Below are 16,872 nucleotides of genomic sequence, written 5' to 3'. Positions count from 1 at the left end.
CTGAACTGCAAAGCAGGATGAGGGGAAATCCGTTCTTCAGACAGAAGTGGCGTTATGGAGGCACCCAGCCACAGACCCTTCTGTTCAACCCCCCCAAAATTCTCCAGGCTGTGACACACTGCTGCTTGAAGAGATATCCGCAGTACAGGGAAGGAGTGCTTTGAACCACTGGGATTTCTCCTGGGCTGTTAGCACTCTTTCCAAAACCACCGTAAACCCAACAAATACATCTCCTGTCTGTGTACTGGTGAAGGTAGAGGTAGACATCAAACTCATGCTGCAAGCAGCCTGTCATTCATCAGAAGACAGCATCTGATACTCCCAGAGGTTGCGTGCCTTTGGGAATATTTTATGAGCCTTAGGGAAAAGAGGAGGGTGACCATAGGAATGGCTACGCTGCATTGAAAAGGCTTTTTGTCTGGGGAAGCTGTATGCATTCAGCCAAACAAATCTGGAGGTAAATTAAGAAGACATGAGCCAAGAGAAGAATTACCAGATTGGGTTATACTCATCCGCCATCCTATCCAGTAATTTTGCCAGAAGCTGGTACTGCAAAGACAGCACCCAAGGAACGTGTGCCTTTCTCTGGCCTAGGGCACGCTGAATGTATACATCCAGGCTCAAAGACACATCACATTGGCTCTTGAACTGATTTCTACTGAACTCACCCCACCATCACGCGGCCTTATCCTAAGCATCGCTCCAAAACCCCATTGGCTGCAACTTACGTTGAGCTCCAGGGAGCCTGTGGTTCTGACCTCATCTGATCTCTGACTCAAGTTGAAAGGACAGTGCAAGATAAAGTGACCCACTTCTCACTGTGGGGGGAAAGGCATCTGCCAAGGCACTGAATCCCCTCATTGCCTGCATTCCTTTTCCTTGGTAGAAGGTCTGGCTTTAGACCTGAGGTACTCACCGGTGAAACCAGGCTGCTCCCCAGCGCTGGGAATTTGTTTCCATTTCCAAGATGTGGAGGAGTCACAAATCCCTGCTACTGTCACAGGCGAGGAATCACTCTAGGACAGATGGGTCTTTCCAGTGACCTTGATCAGGGTTGCCCTGGCATGATGTAGGTCAGTGTTATTTTTCATGGGGTCCCAGCTCCTGCCACCCCTAAAACCAGCTTGTGTTTCCCTTTTTTCCTACCTTCTCATGTACAGAAAGGCCGTAGCCTCTAGTGGTTAAGTACCAGCTGAACAGCCTTATCCAAAGCCCCAAGAAATTAACACCAAAAAAACCACGCTTTGCCCCACACATAGGGACAGGTGAACTGGGTCTTCTCACTAGGCTCCATCTCTTCCCTCAAAACAAACTGAACAGAAAAACCAAAACACAAAGCAGGGACTCTGGATGGGACGAAGAACACTTTGGACTTGAAAACAGGGGACTGCAGGAGAAGTGGGGGTGGCTCCCAGGGAGGACAGCAGGGGAGGGGAGGGGACACCGTCATTTACACCAATCAGGAGAAGCTGTAATCTATACACAGGGGTATAAGCCAAGATATATTACATGAAAAGAACACACTGAGTGCATGGAGTTACCCACATTGGGTCAAACTGGCACAGTTGTCTTGAACAAGACTCTTGGAGTTGCGGTTGGTGTTTGACATTGACCTATCTAGCTCGCTCTCTCTATATAGATATGTATAGAATTTTTCTGCATGCATTTGTCTCAAAAGGAGCTGTACAGCCGGGTTGGGTTTCTCAGCCCACCCCGTCTCGGTCTTCATTTTTTCCGGGCTAGGAACGCCACTCCCACAATCACCGCCAGCGCAGCCACCGCCACTCCTCCAACGATGATCAAGGGCTTCATGTTGTCGAAGATGCTGCCCGGTGACTCCTCGGAGCCATTTCCCTTGTGGTCAGAGTCAGGGGACTGGCCAGTGGCCTCTTGTGTCTCCGTGGCGGCTGCACTGGGTTTCAGGTTGCTGTGGTTGTTCGCGACAGCGGCGTCGCTGCCCGCCTTCTTGGGGGCAGCGGCAGGAGTAGGCTGCTCTTTGGGGGTCTCCTTCTTGTCTGCATTCGTGGCAGACACAGGGCTGGCCTTTTCCGGCTTTCCAGAGCTGGGGGCCTTGGCATCGGGTTTGTTTCCACTTCGGACGTTACCTTTGGAATCCATCCCTACGAGTGCTGCAGGTGGTCTGGATGCCACGCGCAAGGTGGGCAGCCCTAGGTTTTCTTCCTCTTTGCCTTGCTGCTGAGTGAAACAGAGGAGCCACGAGAGCAGGACAGCTCAGCACCTTGGGATGATCACCTTGGGATGACGTTCACACTGGTGGTGTCCTACCTGGACATGATACAGCACCTGGAAGAGAAAGGAGAGCAATGAGAGGTGGGCAAAAAAGAGAGAACAAGCCAGTGGCATCCCACTGGAAGAAGAGAACAAAACTGTGAGCTGTAGTCAAAGTATCTCCTATAGTGCCTGCACTTGAGAGAGCACCAAACACATCAAACCAACCATCGCTGAGGTCTACTGCAGCTACACTCCATCTACAAGATACATCCCTAGCTGCATATGTGATGTCCTTTCTCTGTGACAAGATGTACTCATGTCCAACCAAATTTTAATTCCTTAATGCCTTCCTCCTGGGTAAGAAGAGAAAGTGTTGTTCCATGGGAAAGAAGACCAGCAGCTCCTCCATGACCATAACTCACCCTCTGTATGGACTCCAGTGAATCATTTGTGTTGGAAGGGACCTTTAAAGGGCATCTAGTCCAACTCCACTGCAAAGAACAGGGACAGCTACAGCTCAGTCAGGTGCTTAGAGCCCTGTCCAGCGTGACCTCAAATGTCTCCAGGGACGGGGCATCCACCAGATCTCAGTGGCAGGCTCCTGTCTCCTTGCAGTGGTTCACAAAGTTTGCCTACAAACACCACCCATACTGCTGACAGAGATGAGCTGGAATCATTTTCCCCGAGGAACTGATGAAAGCAGCATGTCTGCATCCAGATAATTCAGCAATCACGGGCTTCAGAAAATTAGAAAAAAAAGCACAGTGAAGGCATCACCTAAGCCAGCCTCACTAGGCAGCCATCTGGGCAGGGTGAGGTGGGAGATGGAGCTCCCACAGCCACCTCCCTGTGCACAGGGGATGAGGAGAGGTTTGCCATCAGCACCACATGGGGTTTGAGCTTGGGAAATGATGATTAAACAAGAGGAAGCCATCAGATCTGAGTCACCTGCTTTGTTACCTCCCGGCTGACCTTTGGCACTGCCGAGAGCTCTCTGCCTGCTAAGTGAAATATGAGCTCAATAACTGTCTGGGTTTAGAAATAGAGAAGCTCATCAAAAACCTCTCCAGATGGATGTTCCTTCTGTAATAGCTCAGAGGGCAGATCTCTCCTTCAACAGTGGACAAGGAGAAGGTGCTAAGGTTGCAGCAGTGCTTTGCGCTGCTGCCTCTTCTGGGAGCCAGGCTAACAAATGCTGGGTTCTCCATTTCTGCCTAGGCAGAAGTGGTGGCCTTGGGTTCAGAGCAAAACCAGGCAACAGCTTCCTGGCTAGTGTAAGAAACTGCCCTCTCTCCTGCTCTCTGTGGAACCATTTCTCATTCGATGGCCAGCATTTCCTCCAGCACCGGTGAGCTGGAGTTAACTTGGGGAACTGCAACACCAAAAGCATTGGAGCCCATGATTCTCATGCTACGCCATGCTTATGGCCATGATACTGCTATGTCATATGCTTCCCTAAACAGAGAACATTTTCCTGTTTGGGTAAAGGCCTTGTAGTGTGGAGATAGGACACGGCTTCCAGAAGGCTTCTCCTCTACCTCCTTATTTATTTCCTGTAGGGCAGATGAGTTGTAGCTGTATAGTGTTCGGTGAGATGGAGCCTGAAGGCTCCAAATGACTTTAGGTGATCCAAGCTGACTAGTTTTGAAATAAATCATTGAAAAGTGGCAAATAATCTGCACAAAGGGTTTTATAGCCAGCATGAAGCAGGATATTTGCTACCTTCTGTAATGATCAGAAAGACTAACACGATGGAAAAGGCCTTACAACAGAGGTGGAATGAGCAGCACGATACCAAGGTGCTACAAGGGAAGAGAAGTAGATCACTCACCCATATCAGAAGATTCTGGGCTCCCAGGGAAAACCTTCCACCAAAGAGGGATCTCCAGAAAGAAATCCTTCCTCAGTGGCAGCCAGCCCTTAAATGAGGCCTAGGAGGTGAACTGCCTTCAGCTGTGCTCCCAGGGCTGACTGGGTCTTTCCTCCAGGTACTCAATCAGTGGTTCAGGCCGGGACTCAGCAGTTCCCATGCACCTTCCCCTTGGATTTGCAATTCAGTCTAGCTCAACCTTCTCCCACGGAATAGAATCAAACCACCTCTTCAGCCAAAACACAGCAACCAAATGCCCACGTAGCTGCTCTGCGTAGGCCAGATCTACTTTGTCTGCAGCAGAGCAACACTTACTGACATCGCTGAGTTTGATATTAAATCCTTTGGGAAACCCAAACTACCACCCCTCATTCTTCACTAAAGATTATCACGCGCTTGGGCATCGTATACCACACAAACCCAATTGCAGATGCTCACTGAGCTTAAGAGCTTCCCTGTGGCCTGGGTGTTTGGAGATAAGCCTATGCCCTTGGGCAGGAGTGGTGGTCTCCCTTCCTTGCTCATTTTGCAGTGTCTCTAAATGACGCCTGCCTCGTCTTTTCCTTCCTCTGCAAAGAACATTCATAATTCAGCCCTGGAGGTGTTTAAAGATGTGTAGATGTGATGCTTAAGGACATGGCTTCATGGTAGGCTTGGCACTGCTGGGTTAACGGTTGGACATGATAACCTCGGAGGTCTTCTCCAACCTGAATGATTCTATGTGATTCTGTAATGCTCTTAGTAGAAATGCTACGTACATCCAGAGCCATACTCCTACGTCCTGCAGCTCCAGTCACTTGCAGGGCACTACTCTTCTGGTCTGGGGAGGAATTAATTCTCATTTTACATCTGGTGCAATGATGACACAGGCCACGAAGAGAAAGTGAGGCTCACAACAGGAGCAGGCTTTGAGGTTCAGGCAGGGAGAGTCAGATTCATCATACCATAAATATTCAGTTACCTACGTAGTGACTTTGATGGCAATTAGCTGGGCTGCTCACTCTCCCTCGCATTGTGCAGTTATAGTGTATTCTGCTATCACTAAATGTTTGCTGCTTTCCCCTCATGCAGATTCCAAAGATTTGGAAACCAAACTCAACTAAAATTCACTATCAGCAGTTCCTAAGTGTGTATGTGAAAGGCTTTCTGCGAGTGCTCTCCCACTGCTGGGAAGCTTTGCCCTGCGCTCCTTGCTGGACTATGTGAATGTGCAGAACGCAAGTTTTGCATTTATTTCTTCCTGCCAAGCCAGGCTCCAAAAGCAGTACAATGTGTTCTGCAAGAACTGATCCCAAAGCTGTCAATATCCATCAGACTCCCTAATTTTTGCTCTCCTCTTCCTAGCCCTGTGCCTTCAAGGGCACGAGCGCTGCTCATTTTCAAGCACTTCTGTAGCCCACGTCAGGCTCAGAAGAACTGCGCTTTCCTCATTTTCAAAGGGTTTTTCTTCTCCTTCCTTTCCCTCATTCATTTCATCACAGAACGTTTTCCCTCTCATGGCCCATCTCTCCACCTTTTACTTTCTTCTCCATAGCTCACCACATCTATTTATTCCTCCTCAGCTGCTGTCTCCTCCTGTCTACCCATTCCTCCCCCTTCCAGCTCCCTTCTGCCTCCCACACAGACAGCAGCTCTGTAGAATGAGGTTTTGTGAGAAACAGCCTTCATTCCCTCCGTCTCCTCCATTCTATGCCTCTGTTTAACAATCTTTGCCCCTTGCAGGGAGTTTCCCACTTGCCACCAGCTCCTCCCCAGGCTGGGAAGGGGGAGCAGAGATCACACACCAGTGATTAAGGAGAAAAAGGGGAAAAAAAAAAAAAAAAGCGCTTTGAATTCCTGCCCAACAAAGTCCTTGGCTGGTTCTACTTGCTGCAGCTCAAGGTCAGTGCAGTCAGACCCATTACAACAAGCCCCAGCCAAAGCAACAGGGAAGGAGCAGCTTTCCCTGGCTCCTTGAAGGGCACCTTTTCTGCTTCAGCCCCCCTCCGTGCCCACTAAATTAGCAAGCACATCTATTCATCTGTCTCCTGTTTGTGCAGATGAAAGCTGCATCAGTTCTGCACCAATCGGAGCAGATGAGTCATTGCTGGCTTTGCTGTAAGGTATCACTCTTAGAAGGTCCTATTCCCTGCCCCATTCCTGTGCCCTACAATCTTCCCCTCACTCTTCTGAGTTAGAAAGAAAGCCCAGAAAAGCTGCAAGGAGGAGCTGAGTGCGGGGGGCAGCGTGAAGCTGCACCCCACAGCTGGGGGGGATCCTCAAACCCCACACTGACAGACTTGTACCGTATCAGCAGAAAAACAATTCATCTTACACAGTGGGGTTATGCCTCTCTGAATTCATGCTTGCAGCCAAAAAGTTCCAGCCACAACCTCCGGGTGCCCTCCAGCTGAAAACGTAGAAGTTGGAAAGGACCCATAAGGGTTGTTGAGTCCAGCCCCAGGGATAGCTACTGACTTCTATCAAGGCCGTGCCAAAAGAGCCTGAGTTGGCAGAAAAGACCTTAAAAACCCTCAGGTCTCCTTCCTGAACCTCCCCTCCGGTTCTTTGTCTTTCTCACCTGTCTGGAAAAGCAATTGCCCAAAAGTTCACTTGTTCAGAATAAATAAGAGAGCGATAAATACCACAGTTCCAAAGCCCCATTCTCCTGACTGTGAGTTAGCTGTGTTGGCTTTTGGGCAAGGAATTAAATGGGTCCCTGGGACTAGGCAAGCATTAACGCTTCTCCCTGCCCATCCCCGCTGTCACTGTGTTGTCCAGCAATGCAGGGAAACTTCTTCAGTGTACAAAACAAATGCAGAACACCAGTTGGTTTCAAGAGCTTCCCGGATCCCTTGGCCGGGTTCGGTAGGTCTCAGCTGCCATACCTGTATCTGGTCATTTCAGACCAAACCAACTTTCTAAGGAACAGAAAGTGGCTCTCTTCTCAAAGAAAGCTTCCCTTTTACTGAGTGCATTTCGCACCTGCTGACACCAGCTCACAGGACTTAGCTACCATCGCAGATTCATCTGTTGGCGCCAGCTGGTAGATTATGAGCAGGTAATCTTAGCCTGAAGTCGGCAGATTTTCTTCCGTTATGGCAGACTGCGCGTAAACGGGGAAATGAGAATTTAGCCACTTCAAAGAGGCACCTGGAAACTTACTACTGTATAACTTCCCCAAAAGGAGGAAATAGCACCAAAAGCAGCATGGTTCTGAGTGCCAAAAATAGGGCAGCTGAGGGACCGGGCTGTTAGAAATGGGGTGCTGCTGGGGTATCAGTGCTGTTGCGGGCTTCCTACGTGACCTCTGCGTGTCACAAACTCGTGGAAATGGGATTTATGTCATACTGGAGGCCGAGCTGACCGATGCCAGACCTTCAAGCATGGTTATGTTGAGTATACTGTCACCACGAGTGGCTGAGGTGGCCAGGGGGAAAGCAGCTGGAGCCACTAGGAGGAGAGGTGACGGCCTCGCGTTGCGCCAGGGGAGAGTCAGGCTGAACAGGAGGAAAAAAATCCTCTCAAAGAGCAGTGATGCATTGGCACAGGCTGCCCAGGGGGGTGGTGGAGTCACCGTCCCTGGAGGCGTTCAAGAACCGTGGAGATGTGGCACAGCCCTGCTGCCCCTTTCTGTGCTGCTGAGGCAACAGGCACACCAAGAGCAGCGAGATGCCGCGCCAGCAGGCAGGCAGCGTGACGGCAGCGTGCCGTGACTAAGCCTTTTCCCATCTCCAAGAGGTGCTGTGGTGGCGGATGAGGTAATGCGGTACCTCTCGGTATTGCCATAAATCTTAGAGCAGCTTTACGTAAGGAGTCGGTGCCGTGTCGCTGGGAGCTTTGCAGCCTCCTCCACTCTCTTTGGACCGACGCAACGCCCGGCGGATGCGATAAAGCAGCGTGGATGCATTCAGAGTGGGATCTGCTTGCTGTGGAAGCTCTTCAGCAGGCTCAGTGAGCCAGGGCTGGGCTGTGCAGCCCTCCCAAAGCACAGCTTGGAGGCAGCGGCACTCAGCTGCAGCACACGCTGCTGACCCACTTCCCCGGGATGCAATATTGATGGATCCTTCTCCCAACGTGCTGTTCGCTGCTTCTCGCATCCCAGATTAAATGCTCCCCACCCGACAAGCCCTTTGAATTTTGAGCATCCAGGAGCTGAGAGGCTTTGAGCAGGCAGCAGCAGCCTCAAATCACTGCTGGCAGAGTGTCTGCGTCAGCCCTGCAGCTGCACCGAGACCTGGAATCTCAGCCATCGCATCCACGGTCCCTGAGCCTGCATGAGACTGCATGAGAAGTCACTCCATATCTCCATCGCTGGAACAAGGCTGTAGCCTTTACTATTCAAAATTGCAAGGCATCAGATGCCAAGCCTCTCCCTGAGACAGCTTGGCTCAGCCATCCTCCCAGGGGGCTGCTTGCTCCAGGATGGAGGCCGCTACCTCCCCCAAACCCTCAGGGTCTGCCCGAGGAACAGAAGAGCAATTCCCTGTTGCATTCATGCCAGCACCTAGCTGGGACCTCAGCAATAACCCAGATGCAAAAGTGCATATGGATGGGGAATAATTCAGCAGTGACCTTCTGGGGATCTGGGATGTTTCCAATGCAGGAAGGCTGCCCTATATCCATCCTTCCTCCCTGCTTCCCACCACGGATGGAACCGCTGCACCGAGCCGTGCCCGCAATTGTGGCCACCCGCCAGCCAAGGGATGAATGCGTGCATTCAGGGGGAATTCTAGATTTTTCTTCCTGCTGCAATCATATGGGTGAGGGGATGGGAACTGTTGAAGGTCGTGGCTGTGAAGGTCAGAATGTGGAGGTTGGTCCCCGTGTGGAGCAGGGAGCTGTGTCCAGCTGCATCCTCCTGTTCCTGACAGCATCCTGCCCAAGCCCCACCCAGGAGAAGAGGCTGCCACCACCTTCCTATGGCCCCGACACCAAAGTTCTCCCAGGTTGACCTCTAGTATGGCATAAAAATCCTCTCCCCCCTCCTCAGTGGTCACCAAGACCACAGGCAGGGACCAAGCTAACAGGTCTCTGCGCACACAGATGGAAAAAGAGCCGTGCACAGAGGCGCACAAAATGCTCCAGGTGCCCCTCATGCATCTCATTCCCATCTGGTGTCCCCCTCCCATTTGGTTCACTAGCTGAAAATAGGCACTAATGCCTCTCGGCTTTTTGGTTTGGTTTTGGTTTTGCTCTGTTTCGCTTTGTAAGCAACTTTTCAGCACAAAGTAGGGGGCAATATCAAATGCTATCCATTTGGTATCAGAGAGATACCCCCACCCCAGCAGAACAACCCCAGCTCCTAGCATGGCAAAAGGAAACAATTAACAGCCAGGGCTATTACTTAGCAGCACTGCTTGCTCTGCACAGCCTCCTGCCTGCGGACTGCTAGCAATTAGACATTTAACATTGCACTGTGGATGCAGAAAGGAGCAGGAACACAGCTGGGAACCTGGCAAGAGGCTTCCAGCGCTGCAGCCTCCATCCCAGCTCCCTGCCTCTATCCCAGCTCCCTACCTCCATCTCAGCTCTGTGCCTCCATCGCAGGGCTTCAGCCTCCATCCCAGCTCCCAGCTCCATCCCAGCTCCCTGCCTCCATTCTGGGGCTGTAGTCTCCATCCCAGCTTCCTGCCTTCATCCCCTCTCCCAGCCTCCATCCCAGCTCCCGGCTCTATTCCAGGGCTGCCTGACCTTGAAGGAGATGCGCGGGGATCTTTGCTATTTGGGGTTAAAATGTCTTGTTATTTATTAACGGGGATTAAAATCTCCTTCCCCTCTCTCCAACCTCCCTCCCAGTTAGTGGTATGCATGGGGAAAAGCAGCAGCCTTACCTCTGTCCTCCGGAGCTGGCTCTTGCGCAGAGAGGAGGGATGGAGGCAGAGGAAAGAGGGAGGGTGGGGGAGTGGAAAAAACTTGGGAGTTTCCCACAATGCACCTCTGCAGACCGCAGAAAGATGGAGAGCAAGGGAGGAGGGCAGAGAGTGCTCCAATCCGGAGGGGAGGGCTGGGACTGAGGAGGGGGGGAAAGGATGCCAAGGAGGCGGGGGGGGAACAAGGGGGGGAATGTCTGACATCCCCATGTCTCAGGGCTGGGTGATTTGGGGCTGTCCCCTGCAGGGGGGAGAGAATGGGAGGGGGCAGCCTGGCAATTTGGGATGCTTCCGTACGCAGAGAAAAGGAAAGAAAAAAAAAGATTTGGGGGCTCACGGCACTCAGCATTTCTGAGAACGTTGTTACAGACGCTGTCGTGCAAGAGATGCTCTCACAGCGCAGGGGAGGAAGCTGAAATGGTGCATAGAGGGGGAGGTTGTGGTATCTCTGTTCTCCTCTCCCTGAATCCTCCCAGGTTGAAACCACCCCACAGCACATCACTGGGGACAAACCTCGGCCAGGTCCTGGGACTTCTTATGGGTCTTTTAGCTGGATTGGATCAGGAGATAAGGGCTATGATGCTTGTCCACGTTTGAAGCAAACCACAGAAAATCCGTTGCAGGAGAGCGCAGGAGGGAGCCAAGTGCCAGCACAGCACGCAGTGCTTCAGCTCAAGATGCAGCAAGGTGAAAGCAGCTCCTTCAAGGGCAGAGGGAGACCTTGTCTCTTGTATGGAGACATTTTCCATAGGCTTCACACAAGAACTACACTAAATAATGTCACAGCAAGCTAACTCTGCAGCCATCATATTTCCTTACAGGAAAAGCATTTTACCTCTTCAGTATATTATGGTTGTCATCATTCAGCATCTCTGCCACGGGTCCGCGCGCTCCTCTGCAACTTGTTGTCTGCTGAGACTGATCCTGTACACGAACAAACCTGCCAGCATCACTAAGTTGTTGTAATTCTAGCATGTTTTTCCAGTGCTGAGTCCCCAGCCTGGGTGGATGAATGCTGGAATTCTCTGGGCTCCCTCAAGCAGCTTCTAAGAAGTCTCATTTCCGTCTCCTGTTACATGCTTTCTATCCTCCTTTCTCCAACCACATCTCCCATGTTTTATTCCACAATTAGAAAAATGGCTGTCCACAACAAGATGCAAAGGATTCTGCTTAGGTATTTCTTCTCCTAATAACGTTTGTAGTACTCTATACTCCTACTTGGAGGGTGTTTTATTACAATAGTTTCCACATTATTTATTTTCCTGTTCTATAATAGGACTGTTTGTCCTTGGCCATGTCTAGCTCTCATCGATGAAGCATGCCTATGGTTTATTAGTATTACTCTACATCCATGCCCAGTGATTACAGCTGGTTTCTTTCTCAGCAGTGTGATGTGCACCTTGTTCACTCAGAGCAGGAGTGAGAAGATCTGGTTGTTGTAATGTCTGTATGGTAATTCTTCTAGCCATTAATATTATTGCCCACTGCTGCTCACATAGATGGCTCTCCCCTGGGCAGCCTGATCTAGCGGTTGGTAACCATGCCCACAGCAGGGGGTGGAAGTGAATGATCTTGGAAGTCCTTTCCAACCCAACCATCCTGTGGTTCTGTGATCTTTAAGGTCCCTTCCAACCCAACCATTCCATGGTTCTATGATCTTTGAGGTCCCTTCCAACCCAACCATTCTATGGTTCTATGATATAATTCTGCTGCTCTGGTCACTAGCATCCGTGTAAGATGACAATTTTTCACTATTCTCAGGAGACGATAATTTGAACAAGTTGCTGAAGTGAGCCCGTGTCCTGCAGGTGCATTAGGAAGCCCTGGTGTTGCCAGTGAAGGGTTTTATCTCTTCTCTTCAGAAAAACAGCCCTGAAAAATGATTCTTCACTAAGCGGGATGGCAAAGAAACGGTTGGAGCTATAATTGAAAACCACTTGTTGCCTCCTGGTAGCTTAGCAATAATCACTGCCTTGCTGAAATCGGAGCAGTTCTCATGGTGAACACATTTATTTGGCAGCACTCCATTGTCATTTGTCAGGATTTCCCACCAGCCTTGCTAATGGGACACGGTACAAAATGATAGAGGTTTATAACCTCTCAAGAAACGTTGTTGAAAACAATCCTCAGAGATTGGCTTTGGCTTCTTCAGGACATGACTAGAAGGTGCCGTGACTCCAGCTCGGGCACTGGATTTTCCCCAGGGCCAATCTTTCTGCCATCCCTTCAGAGTGGCTGTTGGAGTACTGTGAAGCTGTCTCCTACTGCTTCTCTCTGTCCTCTGACCCTTTATAATGTCCTTTTAATGTTTTCTTCTGTATTAATCCATTTATTCCAATGTTCTACCCCTACCATCACCATTTCCATCCGTCCCCTCTCCTCTGTTATCCACCTCCTTCCTTGCTGAAAGCCACGTGTCCCATGTTAAATTTTCCCCTTTTCTCCTGAACCTAGTTCATAATTGCTAGCAACCCTATATGATCTCTGCCAGGGAAGTGCCCCATGTTATGTTTTTGGGCAGAAAGTTTTGGTGCTTCACTGCCAGAGCCACCTGTGTCTCACCAGCAATGGATCCTGACATCACACCCCACCATCACCTTCGTAATGACGCGTTTCCTCTTAACATCTCCCATTTTCTAGCTTTGAGTGACACCCTGTTTTTTTCCCCTCGAGGATTTTCTGCCCTTCAGTGTCACTGTTTTTCCTCCTCCATCTCTGAGCCAGCAGCAACCCCCATCTCAGCAGCTCTGTCCCTGTGAAGTTCACACCAATACCCCTCACCCGGCCCTTTCTGAATGGGTGTGAGACTGAGCCTTAAATACCACTCTGCCTGCTCTCGGTGCTCACGTATTCTCAGGGATGTCTTGTAAGAACGACAAAAGAGCACTGATTTTTAACTCATGTTTTTTTGTTGTTTTTTTTTCAGGTGATTTTCCATATCCCGTGATGGCAGGAGTAGAAAGCACATTCACCATCCTCTTAGGAGCACTGGAAGGTCTCACACTCGAAGACTTCCAAGAGTTCAAGACGAAGCTGTCGTACGTTGATACCGAAGGAGGCTGGAACATCCACAGGGATGAGCTGGAGAAGGTCACCCATCCTTCCACACTCATCAGTTACATGGGTGACAGCTATGGGGAAGACACGGCTATGGACATTGCCATTGGGTTGTTGGAGGAGATGAACCAGAGGGACCTTGCGGAAAAAATTCTCGATGAGAAGGCGAAAGGTAAACAGCCAGGGTCCATTTTGATTTCTGTTGTCTTTTAAGTGCTGGGGACAGATAGAAGTCAGTAAAAGAGCAGGCTTCAGCTCCGTGGTGTCCCACTGATTCTATCTGGCCTCCTCTTCTCCCTTGCCCCATAATGAAGCGAGGCCACAAGGAGAGTAAGGCCTGCGGGGATGAGGCCAGGGTGCCTGGAAGGGGAAAGCAGAGCTCCTACACAAGCAATCACTGCAACCATGAGGTCTGAGCTGGCAGATGTTTGCTGAGCTGGAGGACACCAGGGACACCTTGGGGACATTCCTGGGAGAGCCCAGAAGAAGAAAGAGGGCTCAGTGGATGGCACATAGGAAGTGCATAACTGAATTTTATATTGAGGCAGAGCATTGAAGCAAATGTCCCGTGCTGCTGGTGTGTCAGGAGTGTGGCTGTGCTTTGGAACTGACTCTACTTCTGTCTGCTGCAGAGTACAAGCAGAAATACAGAGAGCACGTGGCCAGAGAGTTCCTGCAGTACGAAGAGGTGAATTCCTGCCCAGGGGAGAACCCGTCTGTGAGCGACCGCTACACCAACCTGACCATAGCCAGGAAGTCTTGGAGTCAGCACGGGGACGAGCCTGGAGATGTCAGCTCTGACAGCATCACTGCACAAACGCTGTTTGAACCCAGCAAAGATGGCCAAGGGCCGCGGGTCACGGTGCTGGTGGGCGCCACTGGCATGGGGAAGACGATGACGATCAGGAAGGTGATGATGGAGTGGGTGGAAGGGACCCTCTGCACACAGTTTGACTACGTCTTCTGCATAGACTGCAAGGAGCTTTCCCTCTCCAAGGAAGTGAGCGTGGTGGACCTGATTTCAAGATGCTGCCCTCAACAGCGAACAGCAGCTGGAAGGATTTGGGGTCACCCAGAGAAGATCCTGTTCATCTTTGATAGCTTCGAGGCCCTGGGATTGCCCACGGCTCAGCCCAAGGACCAGCTGAGCACTGACCCCACGGAAGCCAAACCACTGGAAACCACCCTGCTGAGCTTGCTCAAGGGGACCGTCCTCCCCGAGTCCTCTGTGCTCATTGCCATGAGACCTACGGCTCTCCAGAGCCTGGGGCAGTGCCTGGAGGGCGAGCATTATGTGGAAATCCTGGGGTTTTCACCAGCTGCAAGGGAGGAGTATTTTCACAGGTATTTTGGGAATGACAGCAAAGCAGATGCGGCCTTCAGGTTGACCAGGGGAAACGAGGTCCTCTACAGCTTGTGCGTCATCCCCGCCATGAGCTGGACTGTCTGCACCATCCTCGAGCAAGAGCTGTACAAGAGGAATCAGCTTCTCGAGTGCTCTATGACCACCACGCAGGTGATCACGTTCTACCTCTCCCGGTTAATGAAGCACAGAGTCAGCAATGCCCGGCAGAACCTGCAGCAGTTCCTGCGCAAGCTTTGCTCCTTGGCTGCTGATGGCATCTGGAAGCACAAGGTCCTCTTTGAGGAGAAGGAAATTGAGGACCAAGGCTTGAATCAGCCAGAGCTTCTCTCCCTCTTCCTCAGCGAGAAAGGTTTGAAGAAAGGCACAGACCATGGGAACGTCTACGGCTTCAGCCACTTGCACCTCCAGGAGTTCTTCGCAGCGATGTTTTACGTCCTGGAGGACCAGGAGGAAACGGTCGGTGACTCAGGGCCCCTTGCAAAGGACGTGAACACGTTGTTAGAAAGCTACCATGCATCCAGGACAGATCTAAACTTGACAGTGCGTCTCCTGTTTGGCCTGGTGAGCCCCAAGTCGGTCAAGTACGCGGATGAAGGCATCGGGTGCAGAATTTCATTGCGACCTCGGGAAGATCTGCTGAGGTGGCTTCAAACAAGGCACAGAGACCTTCCCCATCCCCGCGAAGCGACAACGGTCGAGGAGCTGGACACTTTCCACTTTTTGTTCGAGACAAACGAAGAAAGCTTTGTGCAGAGCGTGTTGGGCAGTTTCACAGGAATAGCCTTGCAGGACGCCAAGCTGACGCTGTATGACCAGGTGGCTCTTTGCTTCTGCATCAAGCAGTGGGCTGGGCTGCTCAGTGTCACCCTCCGGAGCTGCTCCTTCCACCAGCAGCATCGCAGGCAGGAGCCAGCCACGGGCTTGCCCCGGTGAGTACTGACTCTGTGCTCCGTGTCCACAGAGGTTTCCCCTTTTTCTCGTGCAAAGCAGCGTTCTGGAAGGTGCTGGAATTGCAAACACCTCTTTCCATCCAAACACCCCCTCGTGTCTTCACTGGTGGTTTAGCCCCTCGCTGGAGGAGTTGCCTTATTCTTGGTGAGAACCGTGGCACAACGTGGCCATACTCGTCCCCTTCTTCCTAGGCACTGCCGGCGGCAGGAGGAGCTGCGCTCACCTCTGCACCCGCTGTGCCAGGCGCTGGGGCACCCAGGCAGCTCGCTCCGGAGCCTCAGGTACAGCCCTGCCCCGGGGCACTGGGTGGGCACCTCCTTAGGGTGGGTGGCCGCGCTCCCCATGTGCTGCAGGGCAAGATATGCCGAGCCCGGCCCTTCTCTGCCTCTCTCCTGCAGGCTGCAGTGGTGCGGGCTGACAGAGGGTGACAGCGAGGCGCTGGGGACGCTGCTGGCCACGCTCCCCAGCCTGGTCCACTTAGAGCTGGGCGACGGAGCGCTGGGTGACGACGGTGTGAGGATGCTGTGCGCCGGGCTGCGCCAACCCGGCTGCCGCCTGCGTGTCCTGCGGTGAGCAGTGCCAGCATGGCCGCGTTCCCTGCAAGTCCCTGAGGGAGCACATCCCAAAGAACCCTCCAGGGTGGCTGGGAGGCACGAGGGGACAGGCGCCGCTGAGGCTCTCTCCTGCAGGCTGCGGTACACCCACCTCACCAGCGCCTGCTGCCAGGACCTCGCCGTGGCACTGGGCACCAGCACGTGCTTGGAGGAGCTGGATCTGTCCTTCAGCACCGGGCTGCGGGATGACGGCGTGAAGCTGCTGTGTGAGGGGCTCCGGCACAGCGGCTGCCAACTGCGGGCGCTGCGGTAAGGGCGCGCGGCATCTGCGCACCCAAGCGGCTCCCATGCCACCACTGCGTCCCCACTGCTGCTCTCTCCCCTTGGTTCCGCAGGTTGGGGAGCTGCAGCCTGACCGGCGCCTGCTGCCAGGCCCTGGTGGCGTGGCTTGGGGACAGCCACAGCCTCAAGTGCCTGGACCTGAGCGACACCGAGCTGGGAGCCGGGGCCACACTGCTGCTGCAGCACCTCTGCCATTGCAATTGCGAGCTGCAGGCGCTGGGGTGAGCGTTGGCCACGTGGACCCGGGGAGCAGGTGGGTCCTGCTGGTGCTGAGGCCGTTTCCCCGCATTCCTTGCAGGCTGAGCGCATCCTCGCTGAGCAAGGACGCGCTGCGGGAGCTGGCTGCCCTGCGGGCGCTAAAGCCCGGCTTGAAGATCACAGACCTCCTGGAACACGAGGCTCCGGAGACGGGCGCCATGGCACGGCTGACTTTTCAGCGAGGGGTGTGGGCAGGCAGGGGGGCAGCTGCTCGGGGGCGGAAGGGGATCCCCTCCTCTCGGGCAGCTCTTCCCAGCAGCAGGAGCCGGTGTTAGCTGCACCGCGCCGTGCTCTTGCTGCTGGTAACGTTCGCCCTCAGTGCCGAAGGAAGGGCAGCGAGTTTCCGAGCGGTTTGGGGGTTGGAATAAAAAAGGGACGCGGATGCTGAAA

The 16,872-nt window shown here is 52.5% G+C and overlaps 2 protein-coding genes across 4 annotated transcripts in view; one reads left to right on the top strand and one right to left on the bottom strand.

The window, feature by feature from the left end:
* NLRP3 (NLR family pyrin domain containing 3) overlaps positions 1 to 16,872 on the top strand; it is a 25,392-nt gene extending 8,520 nt beyond the window's left edge. Inside the window, exons 2-8 of one of the 2 annotated variants that reach the window (XM_021401883.1) lie at positions 12,881 to 13,183; positions 13,644 to 15,306; positions 15,520 to 15,609; positions 15,727 to 15,897; positions 16,018 to 16,191; positions 16,278 to 16,445; positions 16,523 to 16,757. In XM_021401883.1, coding sequence (XP_021257558.1) covers positions 12,901 to 13,183; positions 13,644 to 15,306; positions 15,520 to 15,609; positions 15,727 to 15,897; positions 16,018 to 16,191; positions 16,278 to 16,445; positions 16,523 to 16,757 — 2,784 coding nt within the window. In that variant the 5' untranslated portion in view covers positions 12,881 to 12,900. Of the gene's footprint in view, positions 1 to 12,880; positions 13,184 to 13,643; positions 15,307 to 15,519; positions 15,898 to 16,017; positions 16,192 to 16,277; positions 16,446 to 16,522 lie in introns of both variants that reach the window. The other variant, XM_021401882.1, reaches the window with a different exon arrangement.
* On the bottom strand, positions 1,490 to 12,897 carry CEND1 (cell cycle exit and neuronal differentiation 1). 2 transcript variants are annotated; one of them, XM_021401888.1, is made up of 2 exons: positions 9,916 to 12,897; positions 1,490 to 2,304 (listed from the first exon to the last, which is right to left on the bottom strand). In XM_021401888.1, the coding sequence occupies exon 2, from the start codon at positions 2,116 to 2,118 to the stop codon at positions 1,726 to 1,728; it is 393 nt and encodes a 130-aa protein (XP_021257563.1). In that variant the 5' UTR covers positions 2,119 to 2,304; positions 9,916 to 12,897; the 3' UTR covers positions 1,490 to 1,725. The 2 variants fall into 2 exon arrangements, with proteins under 2 accessions (XP_021257563.1, XP_021257564.1); XM_021401889.1 differs by lacking the exon at positions 9,916 to 12,897 and adding an exon at positions 4,064 to 4,096.

The sequence above is a fragment of the Numida meleagris genome, chromosome 6, assembly GCF_002078875.1.
Source record: "Numida meleagris isolate 19003 breed g44 Domestic line chromosome 6, NumMel1.0, whole genome shotgun sequence".
Taxonomy (NCBI): Eukaryota; Metazoa; Chordata; class Aves; order Galliformes; family Numididae; genus Numida; species Numida meleagris.
This window is presented reverse-complemented; position numbering and strand designations above follow the sequence as displayed.